Raw genomic sequence first — 20,317 nt, forward strand, 5'->3', positions numbered from 1 at the left:
AGAAGCTCAGGGGCCATATATACAGGACATTGGACAATATCTTTCATGCAAGTTACTGCACATGAATCACTTTCCCATCGTTGCATGGTAAAGAATTTCCACAGTCGTGCTCTTTCACAATCAACCTGTTTGCGCTCTGCGTGGAAAATAATTACAAATCAGACTGTGAAGAACGAGTGCAGAGGTAAAGATCGACAACAGATGATATAACTGACGAGAGGAGACATCCACAGCAGCAGCTGTTTGTGGTTTTTACCCACCGTGAAGCATTTACGCCAGCCTCGATTTTGCACGTTTTGTCACTTTGATGGATGATGCAGGGAGAGTTGTTAGTGGGTGCAGTGGAGGGAAGCGTATTAACAAAGTAAAGAAGAGAAGTGGCGACCAAACTGCACATTAAAGCAGAGGTTTTCAGACTGTGAGTCCAGGGAGAGACCAGAGGTGAGAGGGGCAGATGGACAGAAGGTCAGTTATTGCTGTTTGGCTTGTTTACCAACACGACAGTTGCAGCGGCGGCGGCGGCTTTGGCGCACAGACTGTGAAGACAATTGAAGCACTTTAAAACCCTTAGCGCACGACTGCTGCATGAGTCAAAGATGGCACTGCTTTTTCAAGTCACAACCGAGTCAAATCTCAACGCACAGACGTGATACGCATGTTTTAGATTCAGTGTGACATCCACTGGACGAGGACGCCGTTATCTCTGAAATAATCTGTAAATCTGCTTTGAAATCAGACAAGAAAGATGCTTCTCCTCACGCCAGAACTTGCCTGAGAATCATCACATCTTAAAGTTTTCTTCAGTATCAAAGTAATCCAGTGACAGTTGAATGTACGTCTGTGGGTACATTGCTAACAGGAACTGATAACGGCTAATTCTGCTTTTAATGGTGCTCAAATAAAACGAACCGGGGCTCATAAAGTTGAAGGTCAGTTCCCGCACCCAGCCGCAGTCATTCTAACATTTAGGTTTTTGTACAGATTTCTAGATTAAATAAAAGAGGTCCTGGACAGGCTAGCTGTTCCCCTCTGTTTCCAGTCTTTATGCTAAGCTAAGCTTAATGACTGCTGATGTTAGCTTCATATTTACCGTACTGATGTGAGTGTGGAAGAAGCACATTTCCCAAAATGTGGAACTGCTCCTTTAACATCAGAGTATTCGATGGATCAGCTGTCGGTGCCAGTCGATGCTCAGCCATCTGAACTGGGGTGATGTCCTGCTTGTGGGTTTTCACTTGTGCTTATTTGAAGGCTATTACCTTTACAATCAAGCCCGTCGACAGGGGGGGGGGGCAACCGGGTATGTTGTCCCGGGCCTCAGGACCATAGGGGCCCCTGAATGACCCTTAATTTATTTTACTTTACATTCACATGTTTCTTTTTAATTCAATAATTGACTGATGAATTAAATATAATATTCTACTCAACATTTACTTAAAAACCTTAACATATTAAATATTTCAAATATATATATTTTCCTTTTTTGCACAACACCCCTACCCCCCGTCTTAGCAGAGAATGGTTTGACCCCGCTCTGGCGCACTTAAGGCTACGCTACATACGTGCCCTGAAGCGGGAAATTTCCGTAAACCTGTCATTGTTATAAACTCTAAACATGGCGAGTCGTCATAAATCGGGTGCGCAGAAAAGAAAAGAAAAAGAGAGGAAGATCATAGAGGTGAATGAGAAAAAATGATGAAGTTTTTAAACGGGGGACAAGAAGCCAGAGATTTAGGGCTAGAGTTGGGGGCCCTATGACGGTCTCTTGTCCCCGGGCCCCAGCAAGTCTGTTGACAGCCCTGTTTACAATCCACGTGTGTTTATTAAATACAGTGATGCATACAGTGCAGACCACGCTGAGGCCTGCAGAGGAAGCATCAGCGAACGGCTCAGCTTTTGAGACGTACACTCACTTAAAACGCCAAAGATATCAGGGCTTAGCTCAGACTACAGCCCACACGGTTTTCCAGTGACTGCACCAGGCTCACATTAGCTGAATATTACCAAAGCTGTTCTCCGTCTCTGCTTCTCAGCCCGACTAAAACCATCTGCCTTCGGCCAGATTCTCAAGTCACATGTCATCCTTCCTTCAAAAACAAAATGGCTGTGGTGGAGCCTCTAACAGCACTCTCCAGACTGTTCCCAAACTGGCGTTTGCTGATTGAAGAGCTTCCTGGGAGGCAGATACAGCTGCCTGTGTGTGTGTGTGTGTGTGTGTGTGTGTGTGTGTGTGTGTGTGTTTGGATGATTCAAAGATTTATTTTTCCAATGGTCACGTAGAGATGACGGATTTCAAATTAGATAATTCCTCCACAGTGGGATGATCTGTTCGTACCACCAAGAAGGACGTATACGTTCTCATTAAGTGTTTCATTAATCATTCAAAGAATTAAGTAGCGGGTTGTGTTCACTCTTTACCATCCTGACACTAATAAACCGTAAACTGATTAAAACGAGTCAGAAAGATAAAAGGAAGCTCTCATCCATTTCCTCTTTCATTGTCAGAGAAGAAAGGATGCAGTGAAATGGTTCTGCTGGGTTATTTGTGGTGGTGACAGCGTCTTTGATGTCAGGTCATTTGTTGGTTGCGACTCACGGCGTGCAATCGTTGCTTTTCTTGTTCAGGAGCAGTTTTGTAGTTTACACTTTTCTCCCCGTCTCTCTCGTCTTTCCCACCTTTAGGTTCCCTTTGCAGGCCGATGACGGGGGCTTCTGTGGAGGAGGAATCAACACGTCATTTCTAAAGCTCTCATATGTTTCCAGTCAAAACAACCTCTTCAAACCAGCTGTCGCCGTTCAAACAGGAGGATTTATGAGTCAGCAGGGATAAATCCGTAAAAGGACGCCATCGCCTCGACGACCAGCCCAATCCTGAAGAAGCCCTCGCTCATCAACTGTCTCTTTACCAACTGTGCAACATGCGTCCTTCCCTCGCCACCGCCGTCCTGCCGCCCAGGACGCGTTCCCACAATCCGCCCAACCTCGCAGTGGGGGGCCGCGAACACCTGTCAGCTCCACGAAGGCGCAGCCCCCACCTGCGCCACACCCTCAGCCCGGAGAACCTGCGAACCCTGGCGGAGAGGGGCGGCGCCGCCGTCGATACCGTCTCTGTTGTCAGCAGTCCTATCGGGCTACCGCGGGCTAACAGTGACACAGACCTGGTGACCTCCCAGAGCCGGTCCTCGCTGACGGCGTCCACCCTGGAGTACACGCTGAACCGCGGCCAGAACCTCGTCATATCCTGGGACATCAAGGAGGAAGTGGATGCTACCGACTGGATCGGGCTGTACCACATTGGTGAGTTGATGATTTTTACATATGTGGTTGCTCTTAGAGATGCTTTTAACTCTTCTGGGCCAGGTCGAGGTCAAATCTAAAGCCATTCGAGACCAGTCTCAGGTCCATGAGGACAGGTTCATTGCAGAAAATCCAAGTCCAGATGAAATTCTTTAGATCTGAATGCTGACCGTTAAAATGGGTTTGCACAGTTTCCTGTCAAAGCCGTGTTGATAATGTAGAGGCCTAATAATAAATGTGCAGGGTCTGCAGCTATGCGCGGCCTGCCTGTTGCTGTGCTGATCATTTTTTAATGCTCTGGTTTTAATAGGTTCGAACTTGAGACTTGAATGTTTGCAGTAACAGCAGTTTTGCAGGTTTAAAGCCGGTTTGAGCTGGGTCTCATCGTGCAGTGTGTTCTGTGTCTTGGCCTTTTTTTTTGCAGATATTTTGACATAGAAGGAAAAGTTATGGATGGGCCATCATGGCCAGTAGCAGGGCCCTGAAACTGAAGCAGCTAAATGGAATTCAGCCCTCAGAAATGTTCTTATTTACACCTGTGATTTGTCACATGTCTGTCTGCTGTGAAAAGCTCCCACTTCGTGCTGCAGCGCGATTGGTTGGTTTGTAGACATGAGTCATAGCAGCAATGTGAGAATTTGATCCTGACATTTTGGACGCTGGGTCTGTCTGTGTGTCACAGTGATGCAGGACCACCATTTTGGATTCAAGACCCAAAAGATTTCACCATGTTCATTCATGATTGTCAGCAGGTCTGATTGCTGGTAACTCATATCTTATAAAAGGGCTGTTTTGTGCACACACGGATCAGAATCAGTAGAACAAAAAAAAGCTAATTTTCTCCGTCTGCCTTCAAACCGTTTTGCATCCTTTTCCCCCAGTTTGCTGAACTATTTTGGAAACTTGCAGGCATCTGGGATCTGAGCTGCCTTGACCCTACCTGTCCTCAAAGCTGTTCAGCTGATCCAAGTGTTTTGTTATTGGGAGCTGAGAATAGCCAGGTAGAGTCTTGTGCAGGAGCCTCCAGCTCTGAGTCAATACTGCAACAGGAGCTGTTGAGACGTTACACAGGACCGCAGGCTGACTCAACACGGAACGGCTCTGCCTCGGTGTACAATAACAACAGCACCATCACAAAGCGCTCGCGTCTCCGAGGCGAGCGGGGTGGTCTCCAATAATGTGTGCTAATCCTGCTTAGAGACGGGAATTTGACAGGGAGGAAGCACATTGACCTGCGTGCTAAGGAAGGCTATCAGGCTCAAACTGTCAGGCGGATCTGTCCATCGTGGTGAAAAGTAATACAGGAGCAATAGTGTCCCAGCAGCACATTTGTTATTAAGAAGCTATGATTTCCACACTGTTTTGCTCACATAACAAAGAGCTGGAGTGACCTCTGCTCCACTAGCTTCTGTAACTGGAAGCAGCCTCTCATTCAGCTCTTCTTTCATTGTCTTCCTGAGAGAAATAAGCGTGATCCTGTGCTAAGCTGTGCACGCTCGTAAAGACAAACGAGTGCCGAGTGCAGACTTTAAACGTTTAAATCTTTGTGTTTGTTTGGTTTCGCTGCTGATGTTTAACTCTCTTATGGGAAAGGGTGTTTGTTAAAGGCCACAAAGACAGAAATATTTAAAGGGCACTCCACTAATTTTACACATAAAGGTCAGTTTACTGATCACAAGGAGGCTGTAAACACAGCTGGATAATGTCTTCAGCTTTGTTGATCACGTGTTTGAGCCTGGAGACTAAAAGCTTTTTACTGGAATTTGTGTTACAAACTGGGGGCGTGGGGTCTGAAAGATGTGAGGGTCAAACGGAATTATGCTGTTGGTGGTGCAGCCAGAGTGCAAGTGCCTTCAACCTGCATCCTTTCTAATGGCCAGCAGGGGGCGATTTGAAGAAGTCTTATTGCATGTAAGCTTATGCGAAAACGACTCCACTTCGCTAGTTTCAAGTCTTCTTCACCACAAACATGATATTATTTTAAAGTAAATTATGCTCCCATTTAGAGTAAAACAAACGATACAGCACGATATGCTTTAGTGCGTGGCCACCTTGTGATTAACAAGTCGCTTACACGGCGTATCATTGCATTCTCCATCAGATCCAATCAGGAGAGAGGTGTGGCAATACGCATCCTCCCCAGCTCCGCCCTGTCATCCAAAGTCATCACTTCTGCCTCCAAAAAAACAAGATGGCGACAGCCAAGATGGCAAACTTGTAGACATACATGTGGTTCTGTTCCATGACTGGATTTGTGCTTATTTGTACAAATGTCAGAGCAGCTTTGAACGAGGTTTTCGTACTTCTGGAACAGAAAACAGAAGTTCTGGTTTCACTTCGGCTCTCCTTAGTGACATTTAATTATCTTGATTAAAACCAGAGCTGTTAAATGTCTGATGTTTCCACTGGTTTCAAAACTGAAAACATCTCCTGCAGACATGCAGCACTGCTGCCCTGAAGAACATAATTAACGGTTTAAAAGAAGAAGAAGAAGAGGTCATTGTTATTGTTGCCTCTCAGTGCGCCGTTGGTTCGCCTTCGCCCCCGTCACGATGGGTCTGTAACATAATCCGCAAAAAATGGAAGTTGTCTCTTTACACCAGACAATTGTTGGTTTAATACAGTGACGCTCAGAGGAACATTACAGCCTGTGAGCTGTTCAGCATGATGTATTGTGTTAGTAATGGATAATGGATTTGTGAAGACAATGGTTGCCTTTGACTTCGGAGAGGTCAGACAGACCTGCAGCACCGCAGACACTGGACGCAGTTATTTTATAGAAAGAATGTAGTTCGTGATCGTTTAGCAAACCCATGGTCACATTTCCGATGACCTCCAGGACTTCACCTGCCTGATTAGCTGGCAAAATCTTCCAAATGTTTGCCTCGTAGGTGAGAATGCTGTGTGGGAGGAAGAGATAGTTAAACTGCTGGTGCCAGGCGGGGCGTCAGGTCTTCATATCGATCACAAGGCCGCCAGGACTTCATTACCTGCTCCAGGGTCTTATACCCCAGAGGGGCTACCGCTTTCCTTGACTAAGCAGACATTCAATGATAAGCAACTTGCCATCCTACACACACACACACACACACACACACACATCCCACCAGTCAGCTCGGCTCGGTGCTTCATTAATCTGTGTGCGAAAGTGCTACGTCCAGCGGAATTCCCCCTCCCCGTTTTTAACTCAGAGGAAGTTTGGTGTTTGTCCTTCTGGTTAGAGGTTGTAGGGAGGCTATTTTGGGACTGGATTTCACTGATTAAAGGCAAACTTTGTGTTTTGGAAGAAAGTGTCCGCAGACTAAACACACTGAAAGACGGAGCAGATGCAGCTTTGTTGCAGGAGCTTGAAGGATCCGGATCTGTTGTTTTCAGTTAACATTCTTTGGTTTGAGTTTGAGGATGAACGTCAACACGGCAATAAAGTGATCTAACCTCAGAATTATCACACTGACTAACAGTTTTTCCTCTTGTCCAGATGAAACCAGTCCGTCCAATGTGTGGGACTGTAAGAACCGAGGGGTGAATGGTACCCAGAAGGGTCAGATCGTTTGGAGGCTGGAGCCCGGGCCCTACTTTATAGAGCGTAAGTTACAATAAGCAGTCAGACCTGAGTGGTAAAAAGGGTTTAAAGTCTCATGTATGATTTCATGAAACATAATTATTCATGCATCAATGCAGTATTTTTACCTTAAGAATATTTAAACCACAGTACAGTCACATTTCTCCACAGATCAGTTTCAGCTTTGTGGCAGATGATGTTTGCACTGCTTCCACATCCCATAACTCTTTGCTGCTTCCTCTACAGCTGAGACCAAGATCTGTTTCAAGTACTACCACGGAGTGAGCGGAGCCCTGAGAGCCACGACCCCCTGCATCACCGTGAAGAACCCGGCAGTCCTGGTCAGTTTGGGATTTAGACACTCTGGGTCTCAGGCTTAGCTCTATCATTACACTTAAAATCAGGCATTTGGGGTGAAGATTTCAACAAGGAAATATAATTAATTCGGATTACTTTATGATTTGATAGTAGATGTGAGGGTCACTTTTGCTTAAAGGTGTGGTTGATTAATACATGATGAGTGTTTTTGAATGCACCATGTTACACTTTATATTAAGGTACACATATTTACTGTTAAGTAGTTGCCTATTATTGTGCATATTAGTAGCATATTGGCTCTTTATTAGTCAGTATAAAGTGCTTATTGATGCCTTATTCTGGATGACCATAAATTACAACTACTAGGCCATTGACTAAGAGTTTTTCTGCAATAACCTCTGAATTCCTTCATAATTATGATAAAGAAAGAAGTTTTACAATATAAATAAATCTAACTCTTAATAACTTTAACCCATGACCCCCAGATTAAGGTATTAATACATGCCAATAAGCAACTAGAGATGGGATTTATGGCTCTTTGAGGGGAGCCGGATCTTGGTGAGCCGTTCCTTTCAAAGAGCCGTTCAAAAAACTGGCTCATTTGGCTCATTTTTATATTTATTAAGTTTTAAGAAGGCAGTCTGGCCTTAACTCGTTTTATCATTTTATCTTAACCAATTGATTTAGATATCCCACCAATATGAGTTTAAATTATTCTGAAATATTGATTATAACGTCATTTGACATGTGTGGATTAGATTTTAAAGTCTGATCTGGATTAATAGTAAATATTCCACAGGGTGGCGCCATATCACTCTGCTTTGACAGTGTTTTTTTTTTTGTTACTGGCGCACTCACGTGAAGGCAGCGTCCACAAGGTGGCGTGATGCTATTTGCAGATCTAATAAGCACCGCGCAGCTGTGCAGCGCTTCTCCTCATGTAACCCGGAAAAAAAAGAAGAACGGTTCCCAGCTGCGACTCGGTTCCCATCGTTCATGTTAACGAGCCGTTCAAAAGAACCAGTTCGTTCGTGAACGTCACAACACTATAAGCAACTAGTACCATAATGTAAAGTATTACCTGTATTTTCATCTATTTATTCATTCAAACAGGAAGGCTATTGAGAGCAAGCTCTTTTGCAATGACAATCATGCACCGCCAGTTCCTCAGTCTCAGTACTGACATGGTGGTCCCCAAGGACCAAATACTCTTGAGACCTGGTGCAATGTGAACTTGATTTATAGTCAAACGACATGAGAGATACTCAGGTAGTTTGCCAAAAAGTGTTTTATAGATGAACAGAATGCAGTGCTGTTCTCTTCTGTCTGCTAACGACTGCCACCCAACCTTCTCATACAGTAAACATCATGTTCTAAAACCGTCTGCAGTCCTGAACATCAGGGCAGAAACATAGGCTGCATTGAGAGGTTTGAGAGTCGAGGCAGAAGAATGCATATAAATTACGTCACCACAGTCCATAACGAATAAGAAGTTGATGTGACAATGTGTTTTCTACAGTTTCAACGAACACAAGTCCTATTTCTGTAAAAAAAAAAAAAAAATGCAGTTTTCCTTTTAAGGACTTAGACTGCTCATCAGCCAGAAACCAAGCTAGTTATAATAGGATACTCTTTCAGTTGGAGTCCCATTAAGACCAGTAATGCTCACTTCAGTGGGACTGTTGGTTTAACAGTCAATTTTGAACCGCCTGGGCAACAGAGGGTGCTGTCATAGATAAAATGCTGTCATCTGCATACAGATGAATTGTGCTGTTTCTAACTTTTTCACCTAACTCATCTGCAAAAAATGTAAATAAAAGTGGTCCCAAAGTAGAACCCTGTGGCACACCTTTGCTTACACTCGGCCACAACAGTTCAATCCAGGTGTTTCAAAAGAATTTGATGATCAGCAGTATCCAAAGCTTTCGATGACACAATACTACTTATAATCAAATGCAGCATCATTCAAGACTTCTGATGGTGCCGCCACAGTACTGTGTTCCATCCTGTTGACTGATGGCCAAATGCTCAATTGGTCCGAATATATGGACCACCCAGTCTCAATCCCTAATCATAATCGGTCCATATCAGCAATGTAATTCTCTCCATCCCCCAAATATTCACCTGTATTACCATTTAGATGTGTGTGAATTTAGTCTAGACACACACAGGTGTGTGTTAGCATGTTCCCTGGTGTTTTTATTTGTGTGTGAACAGAGTGTCACGTTGTCTGCTCTCTCACAGGTGGAGGGGCTGGCAGAGCAGGTGGGAGTTGAACATCCACGAAAACTGATCAGCTTCACTCTGACGGGTGAGAAATCTGGGAGTCAGTAACTAAGTAAAGTAAAGTAAGAGTAAATGAAACAAAGCCCTCGAAAACACAGACAGACTTTTGGTTAGCTTTTACATCCTCTAGTATTTAACCCTCCCTTCTTCACTAGCCTGCTGCCACTGATGCTTTGTTGCAGATCTGCGCGCCACCGGTCTGAAGAAGGGCATGTTTTTCAATCCGGACCCGTACCTGAAGATGTCCATCCACCCAGGGAAGAGGAGCGTCTTCCCCATCTTCAGCCATCACGGACAGGAGCGACGATCAGCCATCATCGCTAACACCACCAACCCCGTCTGGCATGGAGAGGTGACGGCTGCTGCACGTTCGCTACACACAACAACAACAATATATTACCAATACTCAACTGAGAATGTATTGACTGTATGTGCTTTTGCCTCTCTGCAGAAATACACCTTCGTTGCACTAATGACAGACATCCTGTACATTGAGGTGAAGGACAAGTTTGCAAAAAGTCGGCCGATCATCAAACGCTTCCTCGGGCAGCTCACCATCCCCGTGCAGAGGCTTATTGAAAAAATACCCGGGTAGGTGACAAACTGTTTAACTACAGTCAGCTGCAGCTGAAGCTCAGTCAGAAGGACATAGTTCATGCTTCCTTCATTATTTAAATTTGATGTGTGAAATATCACAGATATCATGGGCTCAGTAAATCAGTTTTTCTCTTTGTTTGTGTGTCCAGAGTCCAGCCTGTGAGTTTCTCCCTGTGCCGGCGCCTGCCCACTGAACACGTAAGCGGTCAGCTGCAGTTCAAAGTGGAGCTCACCTCGACGGGGCCGGATGGTAAATCTGCCTTTAAACTGTATTTCAAGCATTTGCCACAACTAAATTAAGTCTTTGGCAGTATGGAAACACCACCTGTTCTGCCTGCTGTAGGTGCCTCTCCTGACTCGATCATCGGCATGTCGTCCTTGAATGGAGCTCCCGGGACTCCATCTGATGATGAGGATCTGCCCCATCATCTTCCAGGAGTGGTCTCCGCGGGCCCCTCTCCTACTGGCTCACACGGCTCCCAAAGCATGTGGGAAGGCGGCGCCACGGCCTTCCCAGAAAAGGACCTGCCTCTTGTTGGAGCCCAGGGTAAATTTGTTGGGCCTGAAAGTCTGTCGGGCCATGAAATGCTCCAGAGGTCACTCATTGAGGGCCTGGATGCTATTGAGGCCCCAAAAGGCCCTGGAGAAAGACCCCTGGGTGCGGCCTCACCCAAGCTGCGCTCCAGCTTCCCCACACACACAAGGCTCAGCGCCATGTTGCACATCGATTCAGACGAGGACGAGGACCGGTCCGGGGCCAACGACATCACCCCGGTGCCGCTGTCACCGCTGCTGATGAACGGAGAAGCTCCAGACGTCGGCGGCGTAGACGAAGACGACCCGTTTCCTGAGCTCCAGCCGGAGCAGCTGGAGGCCTCAGTGCTGGAGGAGGAGCCCGAGGGTGCAGGTGGTGTGACAGAAGATGTGCCCCCTGATGCAGAGGCGGCCCTGGAGATGGGGGCAGGTCTGGACTTAGAGGATGTTTTGGAGCCAGATGTGTTCTCTGAAGTGGAGGAGGCTCCTTTCATAGAGGCTGTGTCCCATAATGCTTTGCCAGAGAGTGGAGAGGTGCGCGAGGAAGGAAGGGGGCCTGGTGAGGACCCCTCCTCAGAGATTGACAGCTGCTCCATGGCAACAGCCCAGCAGACGGTCTTCTCATCATCAGAGAGCTGTCCAATCACACTGACTACTGCAGTGGTGAGTTCATTATCTCTATATGGTCACGACCCACAATCCAGCTGTCCGTGTTAGGGCTGCAGGATTATTTTCATCAACGATTCATCTGACAGTGTTGGTTCATGGTTAATTGATTAATGTAACGTAAAATCAGAGAATGGAGAAAATGTTGAATTGATAATGATCAAAAACAGAGAGAAGCTAGCAGTCTTCTTCTTCTCTGTCTGTCGCTTCTTGATGTTACTGCTACCGGCTGTAACATGTGATCAGTGAAAAAGAGTGAAAAAAAGGTCTCTGGATGTGAATCATGACTCCCGAGTGCAGCAGCATCGTGCTGCGAGAGGTCAAAGGCTCCACAGGGAACCTTTAAACATGATTGTGAATTTAACAGGCCTGCAGTAGAAAGGTCGGATTTAGAAAATCATTCTTAAATTTTCAATACATTTTCTGTCTTATTAATTAAGTGTGAAGCAAGAAGCAATTAAAAATCCGAAAATGACAATAGTTACTTGTGTGGAGTATGCACACTGTAAATGTGTCGGGACTGTTTGTTTAGGTCCTAAATTTGATGTTAGCATTCACTCAGTTAATCAAATAATTGATCCATCAGTAGCAGTTCGATTGAAATGGTAAATTTTTGTGTCACACCTGACTTCTTTTTTGTTTGGAAATATTTGCATACTGTATATTCACCCACAGGTTGCTGAGTGAAATACAGCTGAGGCCTTTTTGTGAGGTTTACACCACAGTCTGCTCAGCTGGTCTTCAGCATTTCTACCTCCTGGTTTGTTTTCTGAAAATATTTTGCTTTTGTCAGATGTCGCCGTTCCATTTCTGTGTCTTCTTTATCTTGAATGTGTGGCCGCTCTGCTGTGGCCGAGTGTCTTTACTGCTCCCACAGTGAACACATCGTACTGAGCAACAGCCTCCGCTGGGTCCTAGCCCCCGCCCTTTTTGTGTGACACTGCACTGTAATACTCTACTGCAGCACCATCATTTATGGAGTTGTTAAATGCATATTGTAAAGCAGTTAGTTGGAGATGATTTTGCGTTTGTCTGACTCGTCTTGTACCAGTAACGGTTTTCTAGGAACAGGAGTGACAACCAGAGATCTGTATTTCTTGGGGGGGGGTTTAACCAAGTGTTCTGTTTCCTATGTGTTTGCATGAAGTCAAACATTTCTCAGCTTTCTTTTGTCACCTTAATGATTTAGATCGTGCTGCAGCTGGTGGGATTTTTCCTCCAGTTTTTGGATTATTGCAGAAAAGAAGCTGTGTGGCAAACCAAAAACTGACACATTTTGTTCTGCAAGATGATCTTAACCAATGATACCATTTCATGCTTTTTTCAAACGGTAGATCATAAATGAACTACATCCTACGACACGTAAAAGCTTCAGAATTCACATGTGTGAACATTTACTGACGTATTTCATCTCGTAGAACGAAACATGAAAATCTCTCAAGATTGTGTAATCCACAGACTTTACTTCAGGCATCTAGAACAGGAAGCTCAGCAGCACGAACTCATTTCTGTGTTTTAGGGCTCATTCCTGCAGCACTTTGCTGCCTCATGTTGGAGCTCACACTGGGCTGACTGACTTCCTGTATTTCACAGATATTATGTGGCGGTATGTGTGATGTCATGAATATTTAATGTACGTGATTCACTTCCCTCAGTGTGAACATCCTCGCCTGTAATGATAATCACTTTGTGGACTATTGCAGGAGGCGGAGGAGGGAGCGGAGACGGCCATAGATCCGGGGGGAGATGTAGTTTCCGGCACCCCTCCAACCAATCAAGCTGTAGACGACGAAGGGGGTGGGCAAGTCGCTTTCGCTGAGGCTGAAGGAGAAGCGAGAGAGCAAGCGGAGGTGGAGGAGGTCATCGTGAGGAGGCTGAGCCTGCAGGCGGCCGGAGGCGTGGCCGAAGAACAGGAAGGGGAGGAGACAAAGCCGCAGGAGGAGGCGGGCTCTGCGGATTCAGAGCAAGTCACCACAGAAACTGATGGAGAGGAAGGTGCTCAGCTTTAAAGCCACTCAGTGTTTAGTTTTTGCGGAGGAAATCCTTGAATTCCCAAAAAAATGCTCATTTTAAATAGTTTCTATTCGGTTCTGGCTGGATTTTACAATTCAAAAGGTGCCATTCAAACAATATTTTCACCTTATTAGAATATAATTTCCTCTGTTGTATGTTTTCTGTGCTCAGGTACTCATGTCAACGGCCATCCTGTACGATCGCTTCCTTCAGTGCGTCACGACATCCACAGATACCAACGCGTGGACGAGCCTCTACCTCCCAGTGAGTGTGTGTGTCTGCATGCACTGTTTGTTTGTCCAATGTGTCTGTGTACGTCTGTGTGTGGCAGTGTCTCTGTGTCTGTCCATGTTCGTGACCTGCTGGTCGACCCAAACTGAGCTACAAATTCAGTGATGTTAGTCCATCAAGAATGTCTTTCATGGTCCCCAGAGGATAAACCCTAAAGAGTGTTGATCCCCTGACTTTTCATCGAATGCCACCATGAATATGATCGCTTCAGTTTCGAATAAAATATGTCTCTCTGACTTTTCCTCAAAGGCACGGATCAGAAACTGCATTTGTCGAATACTTTTGTTTATTGTCATCAGTCTTTGAGTTTAGTGCTAATTAGCAATTATAGTAACAAACATAATTAACATGTGTAAACATCAAACATGATAAACGAGAGCACGCTAACTCCCTCATTTTGACGATGTTAGCAGGCTTGGGTTAGCATTTGGCTACTAGCATGTCTGCAGACTCTTAGTTTTGTTAATGCTAATTTGGAGACAGAATGCACAAATACAGTCTTTCATAAACTAGATAATAAAATAAAAGATTTCTGGTCACGGATTATTAAAACATTAAGTATGAATGAAATATGAAGTCTCATTACAGGCTGGGGTTGCATGTTCTGTCATGAAAAGTGCTATATATCTGCAGATGTTGTCATCACATCATTAAGTGTTAGGCAGTTATTTTTGCAGTTTTGTTGAGGCATTAAACACCTACTGTGTATCAATAACTGACCGCCTCTCAGACTGGGAGGCTCGGATCGACAGTCACGGGAGGATCTTCTTCGTGGACCACGTGAACAGAACCACCACGTGGCAGCGTCCCACCGGGCCTCCTGCCCCGCAGGGCCTGACCCGCTCCAACTCCATTCAGCAGATGGAGCAACTGAACCGCAGGTGAGCTTCGTAAAGAGAAACGTAAAATGAGCATCACGTGCTCTCATTATTAACAGACCAAAACAAAATGTCCTCTCTGCTTTCTCTGTTATGGACTCTCTTTTGATGGAACATTGCCTGTGGCCTTCTCTTTGTTTCTCTGCATCTGGAGGCTTTTGAACTAATGTAACCTTCAGTGAACAAAGACTTTCAGCAGGGAAATTCGAGCAGCTTTTGTATTAATGTCTCTTTTCTTAAGATGCCTCACTTGATTTGACTCCTAGACAAACTAGTTAAGTGCATAGTTGTATTCAAAAGACCACGTTCTCTGCTGAAATAGAGGAAAACTTTACTTTCACCAGAGTAATTTTAATCTTGATCACAGGTATCAGAGCATCAGGAGGACCATTACCAACAGCGATCGGGCGGAGGAGGCTCCGGTTGACCTGCTGCCGGAACCAGAAAGTGAACTGATGCCTCACTCCATTCCTGGTTAGTTTTGATGACCTATTACAGAAAGAGACGCAGACATAGACAAATTAGAGGCTTCATTCACGAGAGCTTTGTATTCATTTAGAGAAAAAATGCATGCACCATTCAGTGACTCACCTCTTGAAAATGATTCATCTTTTGAAACACGATGCCGAGCCACGATTTTATACACAGACGTCTCCGAATCCCTGACACATAACGCTGGATGTGTAATTTTTGAGTCTTCGTGAAAACAAGCTGCTTCTGTTTGTTTGTCTCGTGTGTGTTGATTTTGCTGCAGAGTACCGACGAGACAGCGCAGTCGCTCACTCCAGCGGCCGCTCGCGTCTCTCGCTGCTGCTGCAGTCGCCCAGCGCCAAGTTCCTGTGCAGCCCCGACTTCTTCACCGTGCTGCATTCTAACCCCGTCAGTATGAGACCTTTGACCCGGAGCTCCGTTTACGTTCATCCGTCTGCATGCAAGCACACATGCTGTATTCTTACACTCAGAATGCACACTCAGCGTTTTGACTGATTTAATTTCTGAGCACTCATCACAGTCATGGGACTCAGATGTAGGAGCTGCTGCCTGAATGGACCCTTTCAGGGTCAAGAGTGTCAGTTCTCCACACAGCGCTATGTCTCAGCACAGAGCTGTAATGCAGCGAGTGTGTGTGGCCCAGCGCGGTTAACCAGCTGCTCGTTGTTATTTAGAAGCATTTTGCATTTTACACAAATTAACATTTCTTTAGTGGCAAATGTTTGGTTTCTCTAAGACGTGTTTACATCTTCCTGCTTTCCTGCAAATTAAATACTTAGAGCTCTTTGGCTGTTGGTCAGGAACTACGAGCAATTACAAAACAAAACAAACTTACCTTCAGTTGCACCCGGCCGTGCAGAGTGGGTGAATTTTTTGACTAAGTCGTCAATAACTTAGTTGAAAATGAATCCTTGATGACTTGGAGATGATTCCAATGATTGCAATGATTTTTTGAAGTCACATGTAGTTTTTGGATCTTATAAAATAATATAAAAAGACTTAAAGTTTGAATTCAGTTGCAGTACACAGTGTCTGTGTGGTGATGCAGCACTGATCTAATTATCTAAGACTAATTCTGATTAACTCAAATCATTTTTAACTCACATTTCAAACAATGTCAACCACCATGTTCTCCATCTTGAGTGAATGAACTGAGAGGCTGTTCTGTCGTCTGCCTCCCGTCTCGCTCTGATGACACCTTCTCCACCCTCTCTGCCCAGAGTGCCTACCGCATGTTTACGAGCAACACCTGCCTGAAGCACATGATCAGTAAGGTGCGTCGGGACGCTCACTACTTTGAGCGCTACCAGCACAACCGCGACCTCGTCACCTTCCTCAACATGTTCTCCAACAAGCAGCTGGAGCTTCCCCGGGGCTGGGAGATGAAGCACGACCATACTGGGAAGGTGTGTGTGTGTATGTGTGACCCGCTAACTTTTGACTTTTGACCTGGGATTACCCCGACCCTGAAGGTCATGTGACCCAGTGAGTGTAATCTCTGCTCAGGTGTGCTGCTGGTTATAATCCTGCATGTTTCTGTGCACACATGCTGGAGTTCATCCGGTTCTTCCATCTCACCCCTCAGCCTTTCTTTGTGGATCACAACTGTCGCTCCACGACCTTCATAGACCCGCGGCTGCCCCTCCAGAGTTCTCGCTCCACCGGGCTTCTGGCCCACCGCCAGCACCTGAGCCGCCAGCGCAGCCACAGTGCCGGGGAGGTGAGAGACCAACCGCCACTGCACCACTTGTCATCTGGAGTCAACTTAAGGCCAGCAGAGACACTGCAATGTCCACAGAGGCCAGTCTGAAGGGGAAAACACTGAGATTCTGCATTGTGGGTGCAGGCAGGGAGGTTTTCCTGCTGGTCCCTGTGGTGGAGACATCGAGCAATGACATCAGTGCTGCTTCAAAGACAGGAGGAAGTTAATCACAGTTCATTTTAGCAAGTTTGATATGTGACACAGTCCTTTAGCACAATGAAAGACGAAGTCATTTCAAGACTAAAACAGCATCAAATTGTTTTTTTAGTTATGTTAATGCATCACAGGGATGCACCATTTGCTCCAATCATCTCCTCCAAAGCTCTGCTGTGTATAGGAATGACGAGATCACTCAGTTATTGTCAAATTATAATTACTATAAACACCGTGGGCCACAGTGAACATGATGAATGTTGCCTCTTAAATCCAAAGAACCACTAACATCATTGGGTTCAATTATCAGGTTACAGAAATGGATTTTGGATAATCTGTGCTTTGCAACGTAATGCAGGAGGGAATCTCCCTCACTGATGCATTCAGGTGCTTTCTGGAATATCTGATATCTGAGATCACTGAGAGATTTTCTTTATTGTTTAACACCATCCAGGATTACCTATAGTTTGTCTCATTCATGTGACCCAGAAAATGTGATCCCTGACTCCCAGTGAATCCACCTGCTCACACGCTCCTGTTCTCTGACTGCTGGGAGTTTGAGGGGTTGTTGAGGAGGAAGAGGATGTAAAAGTTTTGTATAATGGGCTCCTGAGGCGCCCCACAGGGCGATTTCTCCCATGGTCAGTCCAGCTGTGCTGTCATCAGACACCAAACACTTTCAAATCTCTGCAAGCTGATTTTTAGACAGTACTGGAATAATAATAATAATAATAATAATAATAATAATAATAATAATAAGAAGAAGAAGAAGAAGAAGAAGAAGAAGAAGAAGAAAAATATTTTAACTTTTAGAATAGACAAGTCATAAAATCATCAGATTTTAAAGGCAATTTGGTGTAGACAAACAAATACAGTGTAGGAAAATAAGAAGAAAAGAATATTTTTAAGGGAATTAACAGACAGTTAACAGGAAATTAAAACTCAATTACTCTCTGATAAAAGTATGTTTTAAGAAGGGACTTAAAGAAGTTGATTTGAGTCACTGGGGCAGATTGTTCCAGATCCTCGGGACCCGGACTGCAAACACTTTATCCACTGTAGTCTTCAACCGAGCATCTGGAACAGACAGAAGAGCGAGGAGCTCAAGGCACGCACTGATAAAGCATGGAGAGAGGCCACAAAGAGCCTTGAAAGTAATCAGTAAAACCTTAAAATCCTTTCTGAAACATGAAATGAGCTGACATTCATTGACGACAGAGTGTGGCAGGTGGTCGACAGGTGAGAACTTACAGCTGAGGTAGAGCTCAGTGTTGCTGAAGGCCGGCAGGTGCGCCCGTCTCAGAACTAGGATGCGACCTGAACTGTAGTGCTTCCTTTTGTCACAGGTAGTGGACGACTCTCGCCAAACCAACCCGCCCGTCATGCCGCGCCCCTCCAGCACCTTCAGCGGCTCCAGTCGAAGTCAGTACCAGGACGTGGTTCCTGTGGGTGAGTCAGGCAGGGTGAAATGTGCACAGCACGAATCGTGAGCGCTCACAGCACACTGATACAAATGCACTTCTCTAACTCCCTCCAGCCTACAATGACAAGATAGTGGCGTTTCTACGGCAACCCAACATCGTGGAGATCCTGCAGGAAAGGCAACCCGAGCTCGCCAGGAACCACTCGCTCAAGTATGTCTCCCTCTCCCTCTGTCTTCCTCTCCGGCCTCGCTCACATCCATTCTCATCGTCATCGTCATCATCAGTCACCCTGAACACAAAGTTAACCTTTAATCCTAATGGGTCGTGTCAGTTTACCCCCTGATGTGTGTGTGTGTGTGTGTGTGTGTGTGTGTGTGTGTGTGTGCAGGGAAAAGGTGCAGTTTATTCGCAGTGAGGGAGTCAATGGGCTGGCTCGTCTCTCCAGCGACGCTGACCTCGTCATGCTGCTGAGGTGAGTCCTGTGTGTGAGTGTGTGAGTGTGTGTGTGTGTGTGTCAGTGGCTGATTATTAATCACTTGTCAAAATTCTAACCAGTTGGCCTCACCATTCCTTGGAGACATCCCATCTTATCCACCTATGTTAATGCTATGCTGTTATATGCGTTGGTGGAATGTAACTAAGTACATTTACTCGAATACTGTTCTTCAGCACAAATTCAGAGTACTTATACTTGAGTGCTTTGGTTTTCTGGAGCTTTATCCTTCTGCTCCACTGCATCAGAGGCAAATGTTGTGCTTTGTACTCCCCTACATTTGTCTGACAGCTTTAGTTACTCATTACTTTTCAGATTGCATTTTTTAATACGACCCAACAGTATTTGAAGTAGTTCAAATGAGCAGCAGTATACAGCAGTAAAATACAACATACACATTAATGCAATTCAAAGACATCAGATGTAATCGTGAAACACTGACAGGAAACACTTTACAGTACAATGAATACTTTTACATTTGATAAAGTACTACTTTAAGTGAATGCAGGACTTTTACATATAGTTGACTATTTTCACAGTGTGGTATTAGTACTTTTACCTCAGTAAAGAATCTGAATACTCCTTCCACCACAGCTTAGATGTCTGTCTTTGTGCACCTCCCTCTTGTCTCCAGCTTATTTGAGGAGGAGGTGATGTCATATGTGCCACCATTACTCCACCCGAGTTACTGCCTCTCCTCTCCGCAGAGCTCCCCTGGTAAGTCTCCGTCCGTCGCAGCCGTGGTGACGCAGACTCAAGGTTTATTGGCATGATGCACCTTTTCTCACCTTTATTAAATTCTTACCTTTTTATTAAATTTCACACATCCCACCATGAGGTTTGGTTTACATTGTCTCGCTAAATAAAAGAATCCTTTGTACCTTCACATATAACCCCGGCTGATGTAAACATGATAAATTAACTCACATATATAAGATATAAATATAGTCTCACATTCAAAGATCATTGATCAACCAGTGATCAGTTGTACAACCCCAATCCTAAAGCTGCGACATAAACAAATAAAGCAGAATGTGATAACTTATTAATCCTTTTGGACATATTCTCAACAGAGCAAAGACGATATATTTAATGTTTAGGAGAGACGTGTCTCTGAGTGCTGTGCATCTCTCAAAGTCATGACAGCCTGAGACCAAATTACAATCCAGGATTAACCTGCATTCAGTCCTTCTGGCTCTCAGATTTCGATTCTTCCTCATCCATTCAGGCTTTAGTCGATTTCCGCTCGTGATCATTAAAATTTCATTTTATCTCCATCTCCCTGTATCCGTTTCCCTATTTTTTTTCATCTCTGTCCCCCTTTTCTTTGCCTGCCCGATGCCTGACTTTCATTGTCCGTCTTCTGTTTTCTTTCTTCCTGTGTCTTTCTCTCTCTCATTCACATCTCAGGCACCCAGCGAGCCAACGCCCGCGCTCCTGCTCCCTATAAACGAGATTTTGAGGCCAAACTGAGGAACTTCTACCGGAAGCTGGAGACCAAGGGTTACGGACAGGGACCGGGGAAAGTCAAGTACGGTTTTGACGGTTTAA

General features: G+C 45.1%; 1 protein-coding gene across 1 annotated transcript in view; it reads left to right on the forward strand.

Annotated features, from left to right (window-relative positions):
* The first annotated feature begins 2,816 nt into the window (after positions 1 to 2,816).
* hecw2a (HECT, C2 and WW domain containing E3 ubiquitin protein ligase 2a) overlaps positions 2,817 to 20,317 on the forward strand; it is a 31,025-nt gene continuing 13,524 nt past the window's right edge. The window contains exons 1-20 of the mRNA XM_041950345.1: positions 2,817 to 3,297; positions 6,776 to 6,883; positions 7,106 to 7,200; positions 9,422 to 9,488; positions 9,646 to 9,815; positions 9,915 to 10,054; positions 10,210 to 10,310; positions 10,404 to 11,257; positions 12,964 to 13,255; positions 13,445 to 13,537; positions 14,295 to 14,445; positions 14,810 to 14,916; positions 15,197 to 15,321; positions 16,155 to 16,340; positions 16,520 to 16,654; positions 18,196 to 18,298; positions 18,387 to 18,483; positions 18,662 to 18,745; positions 19,401 to 19,483; positions 20,177 to 20,297. Coding sequence (XP_041806279.1) covers positions 2,919 to 3,297; positions 6,776 to 6,883; positions 7,106 to 7,200; positions 9,422 to 9,488; positions 9,646 to 9,815; positions 9,915 to 10,054; positions 10,210 to 10,310; positions 10,404 to 11,257; positions 12,964 to 13,255; positions 13,445 to 13,537; positions 14,295 to 14,445; positions 14,810 to 14,916; positions 15,197 to 15,321; positions 16,155 to 16,340; positions 16,520 to 16,654; positions 18,196 to 18,298; positions 18,387 to 18,483; positions 18,662 to 18,745; positions 19,401 to 19,483; positions 20,177 to 20,297 — 3,491 coding nt within the window. The 5' untranslated portion in view covers positions 2,817 to 2,918. The remainder of the gene's footprint in view (positions 3,298 to 6,775; positions 6,884 to 7,105; positions 7,201 to 9,421; positions 9,489 to 9,645; positions 9,816 to 9,914; positions 10,055 to 10,209; positions 10,311 to 10,403; positions 11,258 to 12,963; positions 13,256 to 13,444; positions 13,538 to 14,294; positions 14,446 to 14,809; positions 14,917 to 15,196; positions 15,322 to 16,154; positions 16,341 to 16,519; positions 16,655 to 18,195; positions 18,299 to 18,386; positions 18,484 to 18,661; positions 18,746 to 19,400; positions 19,484 to 20,176; positions 20,298 to 20,317) is intronic.

This window comes from Chelmon rostratus, chromosome 13, assembly GCF_017976325.1.
Source record: "Chelmon rostratus isolate fCheRos1 chromosome 13, fCheRos1.pri, whole genome shotgun sequence".
NCBI classification, from domain to species: Eukaryota; Metazoa; Chordata; class Actinopteri; order Chaetodontiformes; family Chaetodontidae; genus Chelmon; species Chelmon rostratus.